At 48.9% G+C, this 24668-nt stretch overlaps 1 protein-coding gene across 2 annotated transcripts; it reads left to right on the top strand.

Annotated features, from left to right (window-relative positions):
• Positions 1 to 34: 34 nt before the first annotated feature.
• Positions 35 to 24625, top strand: fgfrl1b (fibroblast growth factor receptor like 1b). 2 transcript variants are annotated; one of them, XM_062525200.1, is made up of 7 exons: positions 35 to 234; positions 357 to 440; positions 12429 to 12701; positions 21193 to 21282; positions 21960 to 22235; positions 22466 to 22831; positions 23109 to 24625. In XM_062525200.1, the coding sequence occupies exons 2-7, from the start codon at positions 368 to 370 to the stop codon at positions 23492 to 23494; spliced, it is 1464 nt and encodes a 487-aa protein (XP_062381184.1). In that variant the 5' UTR covers positions 35 to 234; positions 357 to 367; the 3' UTR covers positions 23495 to 24625. The 2 variants fall into 2 exon arrangements, with proteins under 2 accessions (XP_062381184.1, XP_062381185.1); XM_062525201.1 differs by having other exon boundaries at positions 22466 to 22819.
• Positions 24626 to 24668: the final 43 nt, after the last annotated feature.

Genomic DNA, 24668 nt, shown 5'->3' on the forward strand with positions numbered 1-24668 from the left:
GAGACCATACTACGACGTAAAGGGATGAGGCGGACCGAAAGTCATTCTGGTGATGAACAGTTACATTACTTTTGAGAAGTTTTGCGTGTGGGCTGCTATTTCGACGAATTCTACAATCGTTTCCAAAGACGCACGGCTTTAAACGAACTGGTCTATACCCTACCCCTGTCTGGAAAATAATTTTGTCTTTTTCTGATTTCATTGGATTCCCGGACTTCCAGTTGCCATCAACACGTGAGTCGTAAACTACGAGGAAATACTGTTTAATACTGTAAAACCAAATAAGAGCTACTTATAGAACGGCTGTCAAATTCTGACCGGCACTTCATTTTTATCATTTTAACTGTTGCCGACAGGGTTTGAGGAAATGTACGCCACAGTGGACAGAGTGATATGTTACCTAGGAGTCCTGGTGCTTTTAATGTCATGTGAAGCAAGAGGTAAGCAAAACAACTGAATGGCATTTTACTGTGTGAATATGGTTATCATTACAGTAGCGTATCGGACTTTGACTGAAGTAACAAGAACATTTAAAATATCTTGCTCAGCAGTTGGCTGATAGTGAAACTCATTGAGAGGGCATTGCCTATGCTATTTTCGACGTTTGTGGAGATTATTTCTATAGTTTTTAATTACTGTGATGTTTTGTCGGCTATTAGTCTATACTATTTTGGGGGTTGACTAGTCTGAGACGACTCGTTTGAAGAACGTTTGTGCTTTGCATTGCACTTTAGTATTGCGACAGTTTAACGTGGAATAATTAATTTGCCCTATGCGCTATCGAACCATTTGGAGAGGTACGCTACTGCTTGGGTTAGAAGCTCGTAGAGCATCCACACTCCGCTTGACCTGAATGCCTGCAATGTTAAACCTGAGCTACGTTGCATGCAATACAGTCAATATTTGTTTGTACAGTCGTGAAAACCTTTTGCTAGACATCAGTCCTTCCAGAGTTAAACGGACCACCAACATTATACAGCATTCATTGTTTAATAGAAAGGAATGGTCAGCCGGTTTTAATGGTTGGTGTTAGGTCAAATGCAACCAAATGCAAGTAAATTTGCTTATCAAAGTACCTCTATGTGCCTGAAAGACTAGCCTGGTGTTGTGGTTACTGACAAAGCAGACAAACTGTCGGCAGCACATAAAAGTGGGTCCTTTCAGGGCATTTCTGTTGGCTTTTGCAGTCTGCAGACAAACAAGAGGGTCTTTTTCCCTGAGTGGCGACTGAAATTTAGAGGTTCACAAGTCTGAGTCTCCTGCCAAGTTTAAAAGTAATTTATTAAAATCAAAGCAGAGCTCATGACACCTACTGGGCTGTTAGCGTAAATCAGTGGACCGCTCTTGCTTTCTTCTGAGGAGAGCTCGTGCACCCGGGCCCCTCTGTCCCACCACCCCGCTGGCTTGGGCCATTGGAGATGCTGTAATGTCCCCGTGCAAAAGAAAGAAAACAATGTATTCAAAGCAACACACCAAGTTCAAAGTGAACGTGAAGAAAAGGGCCCTGTTTTACATTCAGCAGTTGCGCAACCTCGGCCTATCGGCCCTTCATCGTACACTATTTTGTTTGGCCCCTCTTTGAAAGTGTAAGAAATCAGGTTATGCAAATGAGGGGGATAAACGTCTAGCACAAAAACAACCTTAAATAGCCTCATCTCGGAGACCCTAACTTTTCTTGTGAATCACTACACTCAATGATGGCCAGTGAGTCAACACAGTTGATTATATGAGCGGCAATCAATCAGTGAGGTCAGGTGTGGAGCCGGTCACTGAATCACGTTAGAGTGCTGCGCAAACATGACTCACACACATGGACCTCTCCTTAAACAGTCCATTGTCTCCCTCTGTTGATTGAAACATCTGCTGCTCTCTCACATTGTGTGGTAAACTCGGTTTGTGTGTGTGTGTGTGTGTGTGTGTGTGTGTGTGTGTGTGTGTGTGTGTGTGTGTGTGTGTGTGAGTGTGTGTGTGTGTGTGTGTGTGCGCGCTTGTGCGTCTGTGTGGTGGCCTGGCTCGGAGCAGGAAGCGTACACATGCTTTGTTGTCCTTGGATTGCTCTTTTCCTCCCTGCCTCATCATAGTCATCCTTGGAATGCTGGAACCTAGGGCTCTTCCGCATGTGCAGGAAAATCCAGATAGGCAACGAGTGTGAGGCTTCCAAGACTTGGAATGGAAGGATGTTCATCTGACAACATCGCTTGGCATGTTATATTGAAGGGATGCAGAGCCCTTTGAATTCACGCAGGGCTAGGTGCCCTGGAATGTTATGTGGTCAGAATGCTCATACTGTATGTAACACCTGATACACAAGCTTCAGTTTAGTCTTACCCAGAGAAAGACAATGTGAAGACACTTGTGTCAACATCACAGTTATGGATTGCTATAATTGGATAATTCTCACAAGGTTTTTCCCCTGACTGGCTTGCCTCTCTCCCTCTCATGGGTAGACATGACTTTCACATAATGTGTGGCCAAGTCATCTAATTAAGTACTTTAATTCACCTTGTACACATCAAAAAAGTACCCCTAAGGACGTGGATTTCCCTGAGGTTTCACCGTCTCGATATGAGTGACAGGACAGAAGGTTTTGGCTTAATTCACCGAGGGTTTAGGTGAGGTTAAGTGTCTCCACTGTCACAGGAATGCTTCATGACCTGCGGTTAAACAATTACTGGATACTCTCACAATGGCAAGTCTGACACTCAGGATTTGATGGCACCATTCAGACTACTGTGTTTTGAAGTGCAAAAAAAACAAAAAAAACTGTCTATGTTAGCATGTCATGATTTGTGCTGCTTGGCACCGCAATCGAGGAGCAAGACGTAGAGAACACCAGGCAGATATCGGGACATGATCTGGAGATACACGCTCGCGCTGGGCTGGCGCACACCCTTGGAGATAAAATGCAAAGGCAGACAAAATGTTTTGGCTCTGCGCTCCGTGGTGTGGTCGGATGTTTCCTGTTTCGAGCTGTCGCTCGTCACCGCTGGCATGCCGTGGCCCGCATCTCTGCGGGTCTCCTTCCTGGGAGCGCGCCCCCCCGCTTCAGTCTGCCAGCTCTCAGCCTCCATGGGGCTGCTATCAGCCGCTCAGAGATACAGGGCCAGCTGCCCACCGGACATGCTTAGATCTGGCAGGAGATTGGGTTCAGGGCTCGTATTTAAACTCGGAGAGAAGCAGACCATACCCAAGCTAATAAACAGAGCTCTTTTGATTTATGTACTCCACTCTCCACAGAACCGCCCGAAAAAACAGCAATGGGATCACGGTCACAGCAGTCGGCACATGTTTTCCGAATGGCACACACATCAAAGCATTGCTCCAGGATTGAGCCGTGCTCTCTCTCTCTCTCTCTCTGTCTCTCTCTCTCTCCCTCACTCTCCCTATCAAAGAGTTTTGAAAAAAATCTATTTGGTTTTTAAGTGATACAGCATAACAAACTGGAGTCACAACAAATGCCTTGTCTCTCCGAGGACCTCTGTGATCCCAGCACAGTGACTTAAGGGTGAGGAAAAGGTCAGCGCCATATCTGTGATAGCTCTGTGATGCGTGCCACGGCATTGTCTGCCCAATCGGATGGATAGGTGAACTCCACACCGCTGAGCAAACAGGGTGGAAGGAGATAGCGCAGCTGCTGGAGTCCCGCCTGTTTGCTCAACTCAGCAGGTGTCAGACTCCTCCAGTCCATTAGGCAGATCATGTGACTCTACAGGTCATCACACCGCTTATCTGCTTATCACCCACACACAGAACTGGAGCCTGCGAAGGATTTGGGCTATACAAGCGTAGTGTTGGCACTATGTTGGGGTTGGGGCTTCCAAGCCATAAAATACGCTGGAGCACAATTTGAGCTTGGTATGGGCGCATGTTAAAGACATGCCTATAAATGACAGTAAAAGGCTGACCTGCGTCAGAAGAGAGCCTGATGCAACATCTGGACATCTCATGTCTTTTCTCTGGCGAATCTTTTGAAGGTACCTCTTTGACCTGTTAAAATATCTTCAAGCTGCTTTGTGTTTGGCAGGCCCGAGCCCATACGCATGCACACAGGGTTAAACAATGTCAGGTGCCCAAGCGTCACGTCGAAGAACTGACAATGCCTGAAGACAAAAAAAAAAAAAAAAACGCTGAAACCTGAGCTTCCCCAATAGCCTCTTCTGACTCGTTCAGGTCTCTGGCAGGGTTTGACCCAATCCCAGTGGCTAGAGGTACTCTGCCACATCCCGTCTCTTATAGCGTTCTAAAGACACTCTTCTAATTTCCAATGGAGGAAGGATTGTCAGATTCAAGAGACTTTTGATAGTGTTGTAAACATACATCTGTATTTTACTTGATTTATTACGGGATTACTCCAGCCGATTGTTAAAAGTATCCATGCAACAGTGGGATCTTTGCCAGAGTCAAGGGAAGCGAACATCTGGCCTGATACTCCGCATGAACAAAGGAAGTTCACCTATGCTCATGCCCGTGCTGAAGCTCTAGTTTTCCCTCTTATTTTTAGCCAAGGAACAGATTACTTGGCAGATGTGTCTGCCTGTGTGTGTTCCCTGGCATTGTAAACATAGTGCTAGTTAACAAACACATTTTCTATGGGAAATAACATTGTTTTTAGATTTGAACATGATGTTCGCAATGGCAGATCCCACAGTCTTTTCGAGCACGCGGGCTACAATCTTCCTGACCTTTGCAAGCCTGCACACATTAAATCTGGCACGTCTCACGCTGCATCTCAGGCCATATTTCTAATTGCAGATGAAAAACAGAAACTTGCTGTTTGAAGGTCCAAGAGCGTGTATGCCTTTGTAATTTTGTAACTGTGATCTATGTTGCACGTGCTCAAACTATGAAGCCCATAGATTTGGGGGGGGGGGGGGGGTGTTGGTGTGGGTAAAGAGCGGTTTACGTAAATAAGGCAGTTAATGAGCAACATTTGGTCGCATAGCTCCAGCACTACTATTTGCAAAGTGTTGGTATTTATAGAGGAGACATTAAAACACAAAGGAAGCCGCCTGCCCTTTGAACATTTTTTTTTCCCCTCCTTCCTTCCATCGTGGCTTAGTCAAAGATTCCCATGGTGAATGGCTCTCTGAGTTCACTGGTATGTCATTCTCCGTGCATCCTCATTGTCTTTCTACCTGTGTGAGCCGCCAGCCGGTGTGTTTGCACAGGTGGGAGCGAGGCCAGCGCCGAGTGAATGAGAGATTGAGGGCTGCCATGTCTTCCATTGTTCGCCGTCATTCCGGTGGACTGAGTCTGTCAGAGCGGCGCTCTCACACAAGACCGGGCGCACCTTTCGTCATGTGCAATTTGTCCTGTATAGCCAGGCCTCTCCCCTAGCTGGAGCAGGGCTTTTGTGGCGTTTTCTTTATCCTCCCATTTAAAGGTGGGATTACACAGCATTTCACTTGAGGGATTACAGGTGTCCCGTCTAACCAGCGCCCATCTCTTTACAACATCACCTTTTGAAAGACCACTTCTGCTTTTTAACGTGCCTCCCAAAGAGCTCTGAATACTTCTCTGCTCTGTGAATCCCACCCCCCACCCCAAAAAAAACCCTTTCCCGCCATCTGACTGAGGAGCGGAGGTCTTTTCTTTTAGAATCCTGCGGTTTTCCCTGAACACCGACATTCCAGGCATTTAGAACCTGTGGCTCAGCGGAAGGGCCTCCTTAATGGCTTTCATTCTCAAGTGCTCTACTGTTCAATGGAGGTTGGAAAGCGAGGGCCCACTTCTCCCCGGTTCACTACTACGGGTCAGTGGCGGGAGAGGCTCGGTAAACACCACAATGAACAAGTGACCCCTTCAGGCCTGGTGTCCTATGGGGGGGATGGGGGCAGTGAGGGACTACTGGTGGCGCACATCCTGTCTTAAAGACTCGCGGGCGGCCTCTGCTTTCAGGCTGGCGTGTTTGTTTTGAAGCGGCGGGGCGGGTGGGTGAGTGAGTGGGTGGGGGAGGGAGGCAGTGCAGGCGCAGAGTCGCTGATCGGTATCAGCACCTGCGTGGGCTGCTGCGCGGTCTTGTCTGGGCCTCTTGTGAAGGGCCGCCCTTCGCCCGTGCTCTGGCACGCACATCCGTCAGCGACAAAGCAGCAGCAGTAGCAGCGGCGGGCGGCGGGCGGCGGGCGGCGGCGGTAGCTGGCGCGCGAGACACAGCTGAAACACGTAAACACGCGGCAGTGCCCCATGCCAAAGCGGGATTACGCCGTTTGCGTGAGATAGTCTGTCGGCCCGGGCTGTTGACACAAAGGCGGCACGTAATAGGCAGGTGCTCATTATCTTGATGGGGCCCAGGTTACACAACATTAGCCCGAACCCCGTGGAGCTGCAGCTGCCTTTATGAGGCCGGAGTTGGCATCGCTGCCCCTCTCTGTGGTCTGAACCACTGGTGGTCCACACAATGAGGATACACACACTGGGGGTGGGGGAGCAGCCTAGTGTTGGGTGGTTCAGGAGCGCCTGCACTCCCAAGCCAGTGTGTCAGAAATATACAATCGGGCATTTAGAAAAATACAGCGAGAGAGGCAGATGGGAACCTGAGCCGCAGTGACTCCAGCCTGAACGCGGACACAAGAGGGCTGCTCCCCGCTGGGAGTTGTGAAGCCATGCCGACACTGAAATCAGATCTTTGGGGGTCTGCCGCCAAAGCATTTAGGAGCAAGGAGCTTGATCACTGACTTTGAGAGCCCTTGAAATGCCATATGTCCTGTCCATATAGTCCCCCCCCCCCCACACACACACACACTCAGTCACACACATACACACACAACACCCTACATCACAAAAACCTGACATCCCATGAAGCAGACCAGCAGCTGCAATAGGGAATGCCTGGCCGGTGTAAAGTTTTACACTAACATAATTGAGGAAGGATGGTGACCAGGGTGTGAAACTAAACATAAACAAGTGTGAATTTTCAGAACATACTGTTTCCCAACATGTCAGACCCGCAGGAGGATGTTTTAGTTATCTCAAGGTTAAGCTAACGAGAACATTTCACGTTGAATTACATTTAAAGTCACATTTAGTTTGACGACTCAGATCAGAAATTATAATTAGCAGAGCACAGATGTGTATTACAATGTAATGCCTAAAAGATTGTTTGTCAGTATATCTGTAGGTAAATCTCTTGTCGAGGAAAGTTTCCCCTCACACACACACACACACACACACACACACATACCAGCCCCACTACCACAAACACATACACTCATCACGTGGTGGCATTGCTCTCCATTCAGCATGTGGGTTTGTAAGACAGCTGTGTGACGGGCCGCCTCAAAGGCGACCGGCCGACCGCCAGGCAGCGGGACGGAGGACGCGGGGCGGAGCGGAGCAGAGGGCCAGCGTTAAAAGGCGAGCATGTCAGTGCGATGACAGACGCAGACACTCTGCGGAGCGTTTACTGCCACGGCTGCTGCCTGTATCTCATCTCCGGGCCTCTCAAAATATCCCCCCACTGAGTGGGGGCCTGGCCAGGGGTGGGGAGGGCTGGGGTGGGGTGGGGTGGGGTGGGGTGGGGTGAGGCCCAGCAGCCCAGGCAGGCAGAGAGGCACAGGGAGCAAATGCCAGACCAGCTGCTCCCCAAGATTACAACGCCACCTGAAACCGTCGGTCGGCTCGTCTCAAGTCCTGAAGTATGGTTAATTGGCCGGGCACAGGCCATGGCAGGCTTTTAAAAAAGTGTGTGGGTGTGGGGGGGAGAGTTGGAGAGATGAGAGCTGTATGCGGTGGGGGAGGAGAAGTGGGTCTCTTCACTGCTGTCCCTGATTATTCTCTTGGTGGTGGTGGTGATTGCGTTCAGCAGAGCCAGGTGCTGTCTGTCCACCACAGTCCAGCAGCTGGAGCCACACAGGGCAACAGGGCAGGGGGACAGCAGCCTGGGATGACCAGACATGGGACGAATGTGTGGGAAGCAAGCCCGCTTTGAAGGGCTGCGCTATGGAAGAGGAAACTCAAAATCTCTGAACAACAACAAGCATGGAGTTGGAGACTGTGATGGTACCACTGGTGCCACAGTGAGCCGACTTAAATGGAGCACAAAGAAGTAGATGAAAGATAGAGTGAGGGGGGGAGGGAGGGAGGGAGGGAGGGAGGGAGAGAGCCAGAGAGCCAGAGAGAGAGAGAGAGAGAGGGAGGGGGAGATGTGTACACAAACCCTCCTCCTTCTACCCAGCATGGGGTTTGGTACAGATCACATCAGAGGAGCATCCATCTGTGGCACTATTTCTCCCCCGTGATAAGAGACTAAATTCCACAGCAATGAACAAGGACCAGCAGTGTTTGGTCTAACGACCATATCAGTGAAAGTAAACAGTCATACAATAAGACTCCTCACAGTTCACATCTCCTATGGCAGGATATGGAGGGAGGGAGATAAGAGTTGCAAGTTGCTCCTCAAATCAGGCCATCAACCTCAGGAGACAGAAAGACTTGGTATGGATTACCTTGAGATTTGTTTTTGGTTTTCGGTTTATGGCATCTGTTTCAGAAGTATTTAAGTCTCCTGTCTTTTTAAGGGGAGGTAGTTTGCACCCAGCCAAGAACAACAAAATGTAAGCCCCACTCTTATTAACAAAGTGAGGTGTCAGATGTAGAGCTTAATGAAATGTTTCATCAAAGGGGTGGGGACTATTATTACTCATGACATGTGTTTTGAGACGATCCTTGAGATGGTTTCAGAAAAGGGCCAGGCCATGAGGTTTCCATCAGCCCTGTCTGGTGGCACAAGCGGGAATCCCAAGTTCTGCTCAACACATTTCAGCAGCTGCTCTGTGGATTTACTGCAGGGTTTCCCCCATAGCGCTCTTATGCTAACATGTGCTCCATGGGCTCGGTGGCGAGTGTAGAAAGCTCAACCGTGAGCTTACTGTTCTGGGACAAATGCTCTCCATCGCACTGAGCTTCATCAGTGTCCCACCTTTTCTCTGTCACTTTATTTCTCTTTTTTTTAATAGCTTTCTGCCTCCCGCCCCCTCCACTCACCCCTCTGTCCATCAAACCCTCCTGGCCTGTCTTTCTGTCCATCACTTCCTGCGTCATTCTTTTTAAAAGCCATGCCACTTCCTCGAGCATAATATCTTATCCATGTGGAGCACGGCAGAGGTTTGTTTGAAGCTCTCCCTGTGACACCAGCGCTGTTCATCTGATTCAGCCGTGGCAGCGCGAGCTTCAAAGCGCGTTCGGCGACTGCGGTCTGTGAGGCCCCTAACCCATAAATCCTCCCCCTCGAAATCAAAAACCTGTATCAAGATGTCTAAAACAAAGCAGGGCCAGAGGGGGACAAGTATGCGCTGTAGCTTTTAAGTGATCCCCCGGTAATCCATATGTCACAGACCCCCTGTCTTACACCACTCAGATCTATGGCGCAGGCCGAGCCACGCTTCGTCTCTCCTGACGGCACACAAATTCACAGCTCTCGGGCCACGCCGCTACCTTATGACTGGCGGCACGCAGTGTTCCGTCACTCGCCGTGGTGGACGTAGATTAAGTAGACGGTCATAACACTGAATCATAGGACTTCTGTGAGGCTGTGTGCTGTAGGTCTCGCTGACTTCTTTTTTCGTTCGTGCCGGGTCCCATGTGCACTGCGAATGTGGCCCCACTTCTGTTCTCTGTGTGCAGCATTTCTAGCGTGGGGCTGTCTGTGGCCGGGCCCGGGGGGATAAAAGCAGCGACTTCGAAGAAATGAGCGCGCCACACGATCAGTGACAGAGCAAAAAAAAATAACATTGAAAGAAAAAATCTGCCATTCATTTGGTACTGGCACGAGGAGCACATCTGCGTCCCTTGACTGTGTGTTTTGTGTCTGTGTGGGTGTGCGTATCTTGTGTAGCGGGCTAATGTGTGACTTATTCATCCTGTCTGCCTCTTCCGTGTCGCACGGACCCAGAGACACCCCCTCAGTGAGCCCTGGAAACTACTGAGGCGCGTTGCCTCTTTGAGGTTGCCTTTTATCTAACATCAGTGAGGGACAGAAGAGTCAGGGAGGGTCTGGTGAAAAGAGGACAGCGGAAACACCTCAGTGGGTCCAGCAATCCATGTCCGCTCCGAGCGTCTGGTTTGGTGTTGTCGGTAATGCGTGAAGGTAAGCAGACGGTTTTTTAACAGCGCTGGAAAGCAGGCAGCAGACACAGGCCAGTCAGAGAAACATCTGGAGCCTCATGTGGTGACTGACTGCCTGCCCCGCGCTCCGCACGGCCCTGCTCTCTGTCATTGCACCTCTCCCTGACCCTGAAACAGACACATACTGCAGACTCAACAGCGCCTGAAGTTCTCACTCCCCTGCGTCTCTCTCTCTCTCTCTCAGTCTCGCTCAGTACCCGACGGTCGGTGTCTGATAAAGGCTTCGTCACGGCCCTCTCTCCGGGCCATACTTCCTTCGGTATGACACACCGAAGCGTGGTCTGCCTGGCGCCTCGTCTGCCAACAGATCCACTCGTGCCGGGCGGGCAGGCGGGCGGGTAGCTGGCGCTGGGGTTTTCGGAGAGATGGGGGCGGGTAGAGGCGAGGTGAGGGGTGGCAGCGGAGGCGGAGGAGGAGGGCGGGGAGGCGGCGGCATGTGTTTGCCTCATCCTTCCAGCTCGTCTCTGCGCCGGCCCGGCGCGTCTGTCAGCACCCCTGCGTGGCCAAGAGCAGCACTCCCCGCACCACTTCAAAGGGCCGCGCTGTCGGCGTGCGGAGCGCTCGCGTGACAAATACACACCTCACGCTAGGGGGGGGGGCGGACAGGCTGACTGACTGACAGGCTCACATCTCTTCTCTCACACTCTCCTCCTGTCTCTGTCTCTCATTCGACCGGCGCAGGCTGTTTTGATGTGAACAAGGCATGGCATGTGCTCAGGAGCACGCAACTGCATAGAGGGGGGCCATTACTTACTCCAGCCCAGTGCACAGGTTGTTTTAATACACTCCGCTCCGTAAGCGGGGGAAAAAACCCACCGTTGTAAATCCATAACCCAACAAAGTCATGCAGTCCTTGTACCGGTCCATTCTAGGAAATGATGCCTCCCATCAATACTGGCTTTGTCCAGAGGTGTCTCTGTTAAAGAAGCAGTCTTTCACACACAGTTAAGTCGGCCTTGTCGTGTTTTTTTTATTTTATTATTTTGCTCCAACACGTCTTTATCCTCCACCCCCTGTTCATTTCGAGTGTGGTAGGAGGAAGTTCTAAGTTCTAAGGGTAGTTGGTATGGTGAGGTATATTCTCATGACATTGAGGAATGCACTGTAATTCAATTCCTGTACCAAAACAGCTTTTACTTTTTCATTCCCTCTGTTCTCCTGGCACTTTCCTGGATGGCAACCAGCAATTCCAGGTGAAAACACTTCACTCCAACAGAGAGATGTGAGGGTGACTGCAAAAGAGTGAGAGAGAAAGAGTGAGAGAAAGAGAGAGAGAGAGAGAAAGAGAGAGAGAGAGAGAGAGAGAAGGGGGATACATTTTGGGGGTAGTTTCATTTTTCAATTTCCATATTCTTGGCAGTTCTCACAGCAGCTGCTGGTACAGCAACAGGATGTTACAGTACCAGGCATGAATGAGAGGTACCTTCCAACACATACACTCTCCAGTGCTGAAACAGCTCAAGAGGGCCAAAGGAAATGGAAAGGGAGCTCTCATGGGAGTCTCCTTTGCTAAACGCAGCGGATGAAAAGGACCTTGTGCACGCAAGGAGGACCAGGGGGGGAGTGAGAGGGAAAAATGTCCCGTAAATACTTGAGCGAAAAATGCCCACCCTTCTCATTCCTTGTGAATAGCAGTATTTTTGTGAGCGTGAGAGGTGAACCTTGAGCAGCCAGGGCTTCTGATAGTACGTGTTGAGTTCTTTTCAAGTGTGTTCAACTCCCGACTCCCGTTCACCAGGGGGGTGAATTTCATTACTGGAAAGCTGGGTGGGTCTTGTGTGGAGAGGTACCAGCTCAGGGGTTGCAGACGTGGAAAGTCTGAGACTTGGTGACACTGAAGGGTCCTCCTCACTAGGACCGACCAACTGGCCAGAGTTTGAAAGCCACAAAATCCTAATTCTATTAAGTTTTCCACGGATTGTTTACCTGCCAAAAGGCCCACGGATAGCTGTCACCTGGTTTCCAGGAGGATGAATTAAGAGCCTTAAGCAAAACCTGTGAAGGAAAACGTCCCATTTGCCAACGTTTGAATAATTAGTTTACTCCAAGCAAATGATAAATACGGTCCATTAGTCGTGTATGAAAAGTGCAATTCATCTCTTTTACGTAACTGCCTACCTCTGTTCCCGTAAACAGGTACTAGGAAATTTAAAAATTCTGTTGTTGGGAACTGCTATGTTTGGCTATGTCAAGCGCCTGGTGTGGATTTGGTTTGGAACTCATGGCGAGTCCCAGTATGTGTCAGTGAAAAACTCTGGAGAAGTCGGTGAATAGCTTAACAGAACTGTTGCTGCTGTGTCTTCCAGGCCCTCCGTTCATGAGCCGGCAGGTGGAGGAGAGGCAGACGGCGAGGCTGGGGCGGACGGTGCGCCTGCCCTGTCCCGTGGAGGGCGACCCTCCGCCCCTCATCCTCTGGGTGAAGGACGGGCGGAACGTGAACCAGGGCTACAGCCGGTACCGGGTGCTGAAGCAGAGCCTGAAGATCAAGGAGGTCGAGCTGGAGGACGCCGGGGTCTACATCTGCCGTGTCACAAACGGCTTCGGCAGCATTGCACTAAATTTCACCCTCATCGTCATCGGTAAGCACGGCCCTGATCTCACGGATTACGGTTCAGATGCCATTTCATACACGCACTTGTGTTTCCTTCCCACTTATTATTTCTCTATATTCCTCTGGATGTTTTTACGGCTTCGCCTCTTCACCTCTGTCCCATCTATCACCTCCTGTATCATACACCTCCATTCCTGGGTCAATATAGCGTTCATGCTGTTTTACTGTTGTCAGCGGAAAGCCTGCCTCACATCAAACACGCCGGGTAAGGTAGGCTTTAACGCTAAGCTGGCCAGCGCTTGACAGATGACGTCCTAGCATCCAAAAAATTCGTCAACAGACGGGGAGCTTTCAAGCCCCATCCAACAGCAGCATTTGCAACAGCTCTTCACAAAAGAGGGATTGTGGGACAGGAAGAACTCTGGTTTCTTGTTAAACACGGCAGACAGAATTACATTCGACTTGACTGACATGACTGGCAGGCAACACACTATTAAATGAGCATGGTTTCATTTACGCCACATGAAATGAGCAAGCACAAGCGAGCATTGTGCTGATGGAAATTTATAACCTGTTAGCATGGAAGTGCTCTGCTCCAGCACCGGGTTGCATATCAAATCAAGAGAACAAAGGGGGGCTTCTTTACCTCGCACTTCTGTCACAGTATACACGCCGTTGTTTATGAACCCTGTAATCCAATACAGCGTTTCTCATTTTGCAGAAAATGTGAAAGGGAGGGATTGGAGTTAACCGAGCACTGACAGACGGGCTAAATGAATGACACAGACCTGAAATGCGAGTGAACTTTGGAAACATGTGTTTGGTGTAAGGGTGATTTGCACATTTGGGAGGTTGGGGGGCACGCTTTGGGGGCAGGTTTTTTTTCTCTCGTGCGAGGCTGCTGTTTGGAATGTGCGGTGCTCCTGATGAGTGTTTGGGGAGTGTGTACTGGGCATTTTCCGCCCAAGCTCTCCGCGCGGACAGCAGTGGCTGGAAGACCTGCCGCCTCGACCGCCATAAATCTGTGCCGGTTCAGTGCAACCGAAAAAGCCCGGGGAGCTCAGAGAACCTCAGAGCCTCGGGCTGTTCCTGTGTGCCTTGCTGCTCAGCGGCCCCAAGGAAGTCAGCAAGTCCGCGAGGAGAGGTGTGTGTTGATTACTCCACAGATTACATGATACGTGTGATTGGGTCTCCAGTCTCCTGGTCTTAAAGCCCCCCCTTCCTCCTTTCCCTTCCTCCACCTTAGTGTTTGCTCAGGGCCTCCAGAATGGGGAGTGAAGGTAGCCCTCTGTTTTCCTGATTCGGTGCTGGAGAGTTTGTGTGGAGCTTGTGAGTTATGGTGCATGGTTCCCTGTGGAATACACAGTAAAGGCTTACTGAAGTCATTAGCTGCAATGGCAAACAGTCCTCGTCCAAAAGGAACAGCAGATTTTTAGCTATGATGGTTGGTGCCATTGGCAGTTTCTCCTTTGCTAATAAGAGATAGTCTACATGTATAACAGTCTATTTAACCACATTTTCCTATAAACATTCCGTGCAGTTTATACATTTTTTGGGGAAACTGAACACTTTTCGGAGCTTCACGGTCTTATTATCAGTTTTTCTTGAGGGGTCCTTTGCTTTCGGAGACACCTTATGGAGTTACATAGCCACCCAGCAGGGAAACTCCAGCCAGACTTAATTAAGTCAGAGGAGAGGAATTTGGGTGACATTCAATAGCACCTGTTGTCGTCAAAACCCAGACCTAATCTGAATAGCTCCTCTCAGAGCAAGCATGGGCAAAGCTGCATGTCTAACCTCAAGTTCAGACCCCGTCTAATGGCTGCCACAACATTCCCCTCAAAACAGTACGCTTGTCATAAAATGGTAATTTTAGCTTTTAGATGATGTTCTATTCCTCATGCATGATGGCGTGGTGTAATCAGCCTGTAAACCTGAGTGAGGTAAGGTTGTAATTTAAGTCCCCTGTGTTTTGATTCGACTGCAGTCCACAGTGAACATTTTCTCCTGTTTTTCTGCGTAAGAATAAATACATGTCTGTATTTGGAAATCTCTTCCCACTCATACGCTCTAAACGGAAACTGATATTTGATCATTTTGGAAGCTGTCTGCTGTATTTTCATAATAGTATGAACTTGGGATTCTGTTGTGAACTCACTTCAGTGTGTGCACATGCATCTTGTGCAAAATAGGGCTTTTTTAACATGGGCCTTTTTCAACCACATACTAGTAAAAATGGTATTTAATGAGGGGATGTTTATGACATTTGGAGGCTGTCGAGGGCTTTGCAGAAAGACTGCTGTGACCTCCAAATCCCATGTTAACCCCCTCAACACTCAGTCTCAACTTCCTCTCTGGCATAAGGACAAGTCAGTCACCACATCATTAACTCTCACAGCCCCGGAGTCTCACAGCGCCGTGGCCTCTCTGCAACACCCTCCTCCCTTCCTTCAGCGCCCCCAATCACCCCCCCCCCCCCCCCCCAGCTGTATCCCTGGTGGTCCCTAAGTTCCCCAAAGTTTCCCCGAGAACGGTTACCCCTGCTGTTATAATTGTGTGCTGCATGCAGCCAACATTCTTACAGCCCAGCACTACCTAGCATGAGACCACCATTGTCACGAGAAAAGCGCTGGAGTCAGAGCTTCCATTGACTCTCTTAAAAAATAAATAAATAAATAATGATAATAAAAAAAAAAAACATTATTTTATATGTCCTTCCCCCAAACTGCAAGAATGCAGCATTACTAGCGCAGGGTCTGAGTCATGAATACCTGAGGGCAGAAGGCGTGGGCTGGCCCGAGCTCGGCTGGCCCAATAAGCACACATGGCCAGACGTGACCTTGGCCCAGTGTCCACGCTCATTCATCCAGCAGCGCGCTGCTCAGCGCTGGAATTTATAACCACCATCGGGTCATGAGCCTTCTATTCTTAGCATGTCCCAGTCGCTGGCATCCATACGGCTCCATCCGTCGCCACTCCCTCTCGTCTTCGCGGCCGCACACCTACAGCGACTCGCAGGGCTGTGCATGTACACCGCCCCCCATCACCACCACCACCACCCGACCCCCCCTCCCCAGTGTCACTGTGGGAGAGACTGTGGCTTCTGGTCAGACGGCGGTTTGGGCAGGCTGTTTTATGGAGGGACTGGTGGACCTGTTCCAGCGATTGCTTTTTGTTCTTTGTTTGCGAGCGGAGGGCTACATATGTTGCAGTTTAGCACACGTCCTCCTCACCTAAATGGATAATTGTATCAAAATTACACTAGCAGGCCAATTTGAGCCTGCTGAGGGACACAGGAGAGTATCGGAGAGGGCGGGGGGGGGGGAGCCAGAGGCCTGAGGAGGCCGGGGGCCCAGGCTGGAGCCACAGGAGTCCCCCCGTCCTGCAGGTCCTGTTTGGACTAAAGCACACATACCAGGGGGTGAGGAGCTGGCAGGAGTGGAGGCAGCACAGCTAATAAAAATAAATGATTCAGTGTGGTCAATGCCTTAGCAGCTCAAACCCTCCCTGCCCCCCCGCGCGCCCTCCTTACCATTACCCACCCACCCACGCACGCACCCATCCACCCACCCCCTTCCCAGACAGCACAGAACAGCACCTCCACACCTACCTGTGCACTTTCTCAGAAACGCTGCCTTGGAACGAGTGGCAACCGATGTTAGGGGAAACATGGTTCAGGTTTCCAGCTCTCTGTCTTCCCATGAAGGAAGCCAGTGTTTGTATTTAGTCTAACTCACACACTCTCTCTCTCTCTCTCTCTCTCTCACACACACACACTGGAACACAGATGCTTTTTATTTGATTAATATTTTTCTTAGTACCAGTTTTTGCTATCGGTAAAGCAGTATAAATGGGATATATAGGGGCTTGATATACCGCAAGAGCAACAAATATGTTATTTGCCCTGTTGATATTGGAGACATCACCTTGAAACGGCTATGAATGCTGAAGTATACAGAACATACAGAAGGAACTAGGCTTTGATCACATTTTTGTGGACTTGACGGCGATCTAATTTTTTAATGCTGATCACTGGTAGTGTGACATATTTCCTCTGTGAAGGCTCTTCCAAACATGTTTGTTTTTTTTCCGCTCGTCATAGAGAAATAAGCAGGGGCGAGTTCAAAGCGCACACACATATGGACACAAATGAATCCATGCCTGTGAGTAGAAGAAAGGCCTTTGTTGCAAAAGAGGGGTAAGATGAAAGGATACTAGATGGAATTGAAACCATTCTGGTCTCACATGAAATGAAGCTGAACCAAGAGACATATAGAGGGAGAAGCCCAAAGTTGTAAATAAGCAGCTCACAGAATGGGCGAGAGGAGCATTAGGCAGCAAATTCTGCCCTCCAGTTACAGTTACAGTGTCAGGGCTCGCAGAAATGCAGCTTAGTGACGGGATAAAGGTATAAGGCCGAGAAAACGTTTAGGTTTACATTCGATGACTGGAGCAGATTAGAGGGAAATCGTTTGAACAGAACGCGGATTTGTCAGCAGTTGGTGGAAATATTCTTGCCTGTAACAAAATGTTATTAGACTTACAGGACGCACTAGAACCTCACATTAAGTGCATGGTGAACTAGCCTTTTGCATCAGTAGCATGTACAAAGCACAAAGTGCCAAATAACCAAAAACGTTTCAAATTAAAAAAAAAATCTGACTAGAACTGAAATCTGACACTTTCAAGACATATTTTAATCAGAAAATGGTGAGAAAACAACTACTTCCCACATAAATGATCAGAACCAAGAGTGATGGCTGAAACTATGTCCATTTTCCCTCTTAAAGTCCTCCTCTCCTCCTTTTCCCTCCTTCCTCACCCGTTGCCGGTAAGAGCCTCTGCTCCACTGCCCCACCCCACCCCATGCTCCAGGTGGCGGCGCTCACTGCTGGGCCCTGTCTCCACTGCCCAGGGTTTTAATTACAACCGGAGGGATGCAAATTACCCACCTTCGTCGCCGTGCCACATTAAAGGACTCCTTTCATCCGCCTCATTAGAGGGGCCAGTGGCTGCGCCAGGTCCCTTTCGGATGCACCGACCGAAGCCCTGCCTGCCTTCCCGCCTGCCTGCCTCGCGGTGCTCGACGGAGAGGAGAAGAAAAGGGGGCAGATTAGGCCGTGGCAATTTCCTCCCTGTCGCCATACGCCTGTTGCTGCAAACCGCTTATGGCTCTATAAAAGATATGAGGAGACTTCTAATTACCCTTTCTTTAGCGCCGCGCTGTGTCTACCATGCTCTGTGTGTGTACACAAACGCTCTTTAATTTGGCTCCCTGGCTTCAATCGACCAACGGCTCGCGCTGACACCAAGTAGGAAGAAGCCAAATATATCTGTCAGATCGTTTTGTCACAAAACCCATCAAAGTGTCTCAGATTTGTGAGGAGAGTGAAAATTTGTGAGAAGAGTAAAAAGCTTTAAATGAAGTGGTGAAAATGTCGGTTGACCGATCCCTTTAATGTACGTAAATTAAGCTTTTTTTTCTCTCCAGAATTTACATAGGGGATCTATTTTTGGCATTTTGTACCAGACAAAGAACAATCATTTAAAAGAATCTTGGCGGTGTTCTTTAATCGTTCAACTATGGGCAGAGTTTTCATGAAGGGTTCAGTCAATACTACAGCTGCTTCCCGAGCCAAGTTTAGAACCCTTTGATGGCCATAATATTACAAGCCAAGGGATAAGCACCTTCACTTTGTTTTTCTTTGATTTACAGTAATATACATGGTTTGAGTTAGGAGTAAATTGTTGCCTTGGATTTGTGGCACCACTACTATCATATCAACAGAACTGATTTGCCTTGTTCTGTAATCTTCATCTCGATGATGGCATCTTTAAAAAAGAAGAATGAGTAATCTTGGTGTATTTTTCCTCCCAACATTGTTTATTTTATTCAGATGTGCCCCGACTGATGAAAATCATGGCTTGGAATTCCAGCCTGCTCATAAGACTGTGTTTGTTTTGCTTTTGATTTCGACCTTGGTTTGAAATCAAGGGAGCCGGGCGACATGACAGACATGCCTGGGACGTATGTTTGTGCCCAGGTATGAATGGAGAATAAGCCTTTTTCAGGATCGTGCTTTTTAAGTCCTCCTGGTAGGAAAAAATAATATGGGGGCCATATAAACACCACCTCCACATGAAGAGTGTTTGTAATGGGAGCTGCAGGCTGCCCTCAGCCCTCTGTGCCCCAGACCCGCCGTCTCCACACACGCTCACACACACACGCACACACACACACACACACACACACACACACACACATATACCACCACCTCTCACACCAATGTCCCTCTGTATGCCTCTCTATGAGCCTAGAGGAGAGGAAAGGAAAGGGGCCCCCCTGTCCCTCATTCTGCAGCTTCTCGGACGCCATTTTTCCACTGCCTCCCTCTATAACACAGCCAAGATGCCATTCCAGCTGCACTGAACTGAAACCCCCCGTCACCCGGATGGGCTTACTTGCGCAAGGTCGGCTATCCTGTCGTGCAGACCGACCCTGGCTTCGCCGGTCGCCGGGGCCTGTCTGAAGTGATCAGCGTTTGAGCGCACAGATGCCGGCCGTTTGTCCTGGAGATGAAACGCGGAGCCCAGAGACCCTTCAGGCGGAGATCTGAGCGTGGGATAACTGCTGCGTGAGCGGAAAACCAGGAAATCCATGGCGTCCTGCTGGACACCTGTTTTTGCGAAGACATCCCCGTGCTCCGGCGGCGGCGGCGAGGGAAGGAATGAGCCCTCACTAAGGCCGCTGTAGGCCCCGCTAAAGCCCCTGGCTGATTCCACTCTGGTGGCGCTGAATAGGCCTCTCATGAGCTCTGGCGGCTTTGCCTCTGCGCCCGGATCCCCGGGCCAACGCTAACAATGGGGCCGTGACTAGTAAAAACACTTTGGCCTCAACCGCTCCCCCCCACCTTCCCCCTACCTTCACCCCCACCCCCACCCCCACCCCGACCCTCTGTGAGCTGCTGAGGTTGGGAAGCAGGGCGCGTCCCCTCCGGTAGTGTTGCCCTGGCTGAGCGCACAGGGATTAGCCGGACTAAGGTGGGCCACTCGCTCCGAGGGCAGCGCACACAGCCCAAGGGCAGAGCCGGCACATGGACCCGACTGCGCTCGCCTTCACAGTTGACCCGCCGCACCTGGTCTTCGGGACCCGTCACCTCCGTGCGGTGCCGAGCCCTGGGACAGGAAGGGCAGTCGGTGTGTGCCGTGTGACTGATCGAGCCTGACTTGCCGTGCCAAAACAATATCTTTGGGTGGTGATTTTTGGTCTCGAGTTACCGCGCAGACGCCAGTGTTCACAGCCGTAGATGAACTCAGGCATGGGAAGAATGCAGCAGGGAATTAATTTGGTAGCTTTTCACCTACACATGTGAGAATAATTTGTCCTTTTGGACGCCTGGCTTGACACCGGATTTGTTGACTCGGGGTTGCCGGAATAAGGTTGTGTACACTACAGTGTTGCGGAGTGTGTCTGCCAGCGTGTCAGTGAGAGGGTATATGTGTGGTTATACGCGTGTGTGTGTGTGTGTGTGAGAGAGCTCCGTCAGCAGTAAGGTTAGAATAGGTTCTCTGTGCATTCCTGTGAGCCTTGCCAGATAGACGTCCCAAACAAAGCAGGCCTCTCAGCTCCGTCTACGCAGTCGAGGTTAAAGTCAGTTAATTGGTTTCCTGCTCCGGGTTAGATCAACACGGCATCGTGTTTTAAACAGTGTGGAAATCTGAGAGAAGAAACAATATGGCAGTGTTTGCTCACCCCCAGCTCACAAACCCCAGTTAGAATAATACGCGAGTTTAGCCTGGTTATCGTTCCCATAGAGCTGTAAAACTTCATAGACCCCAAAGCAAAACACACTGTGCAGTGCACACCTCACACTCCACTGGTCTCCAAGCAGTATCACTCAATTTCTCGCACAGAGGGGTTCTATTGGCTCTCAAAGCACAGCAAATAAATCTTGGCCAGTGTTATGCCTTTGCATCGACCCAAAGACCCAAAGCCCCTACATGATTTACATGGCACCATTTTAAGACATTAATTCTGAGTTCAAGGATGAAAGGACTCACATCACTAAAATAACAACCAAGCATAGATTTACGGGCCCCAATCTCAATGATACTTTCTCCTCATAGCATAGAGAATTTTGGGTTATCAGTTGAAGCTGACTTTTTTTTCCCCACAAGAATGTGGTTTATGGTTGCTTAAATCATTGAATAAAAGTGTTACAGAGCATTGAACTCCACTGATCCTCTTCCCAACCTCCCTAACAAACTTTCTTTCCCAGCTTTTGTAGCATTTACGTGCTTTTTCGCAGGAAATGCAGCTTTCGCCCCACTATTAACAAAGGAAAACCAGCAGGCTCGCACATGCCCTTTCCTCTATGGGCTGTTGTTATTGCAAAGCATGTCTGTAAAGACATAATACCTGAACACACCTTGAAATCCTACATCCCCTACCCCCACCCCCCCCCCCCCCAACCCCCCCATGTCTGTCCTTGCTGGACTAACTCCCCGGTTCCTTTCAGATGACGCGGCCGTGACTCAGAACAAGCCTCCTCCTGTGGTGGAGCCCAACGCTGAAAGCATCCTGCAGGACCCAACAGGGCAACCATGGGGTCAGTTTGCTCATGCGCCACACAGTCTACCCTCAGTACTCTCTCTGATGATATTAGCATTTTAGTTTGTTAACATTTGTCGCATGTGACGTTTATTTTTAGGTGGTGGTTTTACTTGATAGTGCTCTCTTGTCTTTTTCAAAGAACACTAGAGTCTTTGAATACCTATTTGTAGTAAATTTCCCTCGTTAAGGCCAAAATTGTTCCTTAAGGCTAAACAGAGATGACAAACAAAGTTACAACACTAGTGTGTTTTACAAAAAGATTAACACAGGTAGACTCACATAGGGAACACACATAGGGAAAAATACTTCAAAAGAAAGTATGAATGTAATATCATAAGAATGTCATTCCTTATTTTTGTAAGTCACTCACTTTGGATAAAAGTGTCTTCTAAATGAATAAATATGTAAAAACATAAAACATGATAAGAACATGAAAAGAAATGTATCATATAGAATACTAAATACCATTTTAAATAAAATACCACAAATGGTAGAAAAGTAAACATTCATGTTTACTCCTCACATTATTTAACGGCTCAGAAGACTTTTTATAGTGTTGGGTGGTGTTAAAGGTTACGTTTGTGAGTTTAAGGTGTTTTTAATATTGGTACTCTGGGTGTTTTCAGTCCTTAACTTACACCGTGACTTAAAATGGGCCCCGTCTTCCTGCAGTGAAACCGCGCTTCAGCCAGCCCACCAAGATGCGTCGGCGAGTGCTGGAGCAGCCGGTGGGCAGCTCGGTGCGTCTCAAGTGCCAGGCCAGCGGTAACCCCCCGCCCGCCATCACCTGGTGGAAGGACCACACCCGCCTGCAGCCCCCGCGCCAGGGCAAGCGCCAGTGGACCCTCACGCTGAAGAACCTGCAGCCGCAGGACAGCGCCAAGTACACCTGCCACGTGTCCAGCGCCGCAGGACACATCAACGCCACGTACAAGGTGGACGTTATCGGTAAGATTGATGGATCTCGAAACCCTAGGACCAGATCGTTTGACCGCAGGGAATAGAACATAGTTACTTTTAGTGCTTGTTTCTCAGACAGTGCTGAAGAATGATTTAAATCACTCTATCTTTGAAAAGGGATTCAGTCCAGGACAACAGCGAGCTCCTGCCAGTGAAAACCTACTAAAGTATTTGATGTTTTTGTGATTGTTTTTTGATTGGGTCTTTATATTCCGCAGAGCGCACCAACTCCAAGCCCATTCTCACTGGGACTCACCCCGTCAACACCACGGTGGAGTTTGGCGGCACCGCTTCGTTCCAGTGTAAAGTTCACAGCGACGTGAAGCCCGTCATCCAGTGGCTGAAGCGGGTGGACCCGGGCACGGAGGGGCGCTACAACTCCACCCTGGAGGTCGGAGGGCAGCATTTCGTCGTGCTTCCCACCGGCGACGTCTGGTCGCGACCGGACGGCTCGTACCTCAACAAACTAGCCATCATCAAGGCCCGGGAGGAGGACGCTGGCATGTACATCTGCCTGGGCGCCAACACCATGGGATACAGCTTCCGCAGCGCCTACCTCACTGTGCTGCCTGGTAAGCTGAGGGGTGAGGACCACGCTGTTCTGACAACACATGATTAGATCATCTCCCGCCATTAAAATCAAAATGAATAATTAATTAATCATTTCATTAAGCTGTTAACATCTATTTTAGAGATATACTAGACATACTAATGCTATGCTCGAATGTTGTTCTTGGTAGTTTAATATCCCTAATAACATCATGGCCTAGTTAGTTAGTTAGTTAGTTAGTTAGTTAGTTAATGTTAAAGTTTGTTATGCATCCCGCCCCCTGCTCATGCTCCGCTCTCCTCATTTTACAGACCCTCAGGTGGAGAAGACTGTCACTCCTCCACACCTGAACTCCGGGCTTCCATGGCCTCTCATCATTGGCATTCCAGCGGCAGCGCTCCTTATTGTGGGCACCATCGTGCTCTGGTTGTGCCACAGCCGCCGCCGTCAGGGCGGCCTGCCGCCCCGAACTGTTGTCCACCGCGAGCACCACTCCGCGGACAAAGACCTGGTCACGCCGAGCAGCGTCACTCCCGACTTCCCCAACCAGAGACTTATGGGCATGGCAGCCCCGGCTTTAAACGGCGCGCCCAAAATCTACTCCAAGGTCTACACGGACACTCACACCCACACACACACACACTCCCATGCCCATGTGGAGGGCAAGGTTCATCAGCACTTCCACTACCAGTGCTGAAGAGCCGCTGTTGGCCACGTGTGTTTCAAGACGCTGCTGCTGCTGCTGCTCTAACTCAACCATGCTATGAGTGAGGAGCCTCTCTCTCCCCCCCTCCACCCCATGGACTAGCACACCGCTACTGGACTAAAGAGGACCGACCGACAGCTCACCAGAGGTTCAATTCCCCATTACCAGTGGTGGTGGTAGCATCACTAGCCATAGCAGTCACATTAGAACTGCACCCATGAACAAAGCGCAGGTACCAGCTTTGGTGGAATACATTCACCCAGAAATGACTCAAAGGCTCAGGGCTGGATTTAAGACTTATACATGTTTTTTTTGTGTTTGTTTTTTTTTTATTTGTTTTTGAATCCAATTGAACCTATACATCATAAAGGGACAAGAAAACATTTGGTACATTTTTTTAAATTCTGTGATACGCATGAAATGACAAAATATAATTTTACCAAATGCTGAAATGATCACAATATGAGTTGTCTTGAAACATTCGTAAATAAGAAATTGCGGCTGTGACAAAACTGCTAATTGTGCCAGCAATACTGTTTACAAACTGCTCTGTTTTTTTTGTGCAGTAGCTAACAAAACTGTGGTTCATATTTTTGTTGTTGACATTTTGTTCATTTGTTGTGAAAAAGTTTAAAGCAAGAAAATTGAAAGCTTTTCTGGGAAATGTGATAAAAGAATATGGTAGGTTACGTGATATAGACTTGTTATATTTGTATGAAAAGATATTTTATATATATATTCAACTTTGAGGCAGTATTACTATTATTTACCTGATGTGTGTCAAAGGAGACATTTCAAATTCATAAACACAGCACAAAACCAAAAGGATACAGAATATGTTTGGTACTGTTGGAATACAATTTGGAGTAAATTAATACTTTGAATGTTGTACTGTACTTTGTCACACCACACAAACAAGTTACTATGACAGTTAAGCATTATGTCATACATACTCCCCTCAGGTTTTGTTTAACTCCCAAACTTTATGTTGTACTCCACATGCTCATAAACATATGCAGTTCTTTCAAGAAATATTGCATGCCGCGGTTTATCCTGGTGCTCATGTACATGTACTATAATGATATTTTTGTAATAAAAGAACATTTTTTCTATTTCATCCTACCAATGTTCATTCCATTCCTGTTTGTGAAAACTGTATGAATCA

Source organism: Sardina pilchardus, chromosome 21, assembly GCF_963854185.1.
Source record: "Sardina pilchardus chromosome 21, fSarPil1.1, whole genome shotgun sequence".
Taxonomy (NCBI): domain Eukaryota; kingdom Metazoa; phylum Chordata; class Actinopteri; order Clupeiformes; family Clupeidae; genus Sardina; species Sardina pilchardus.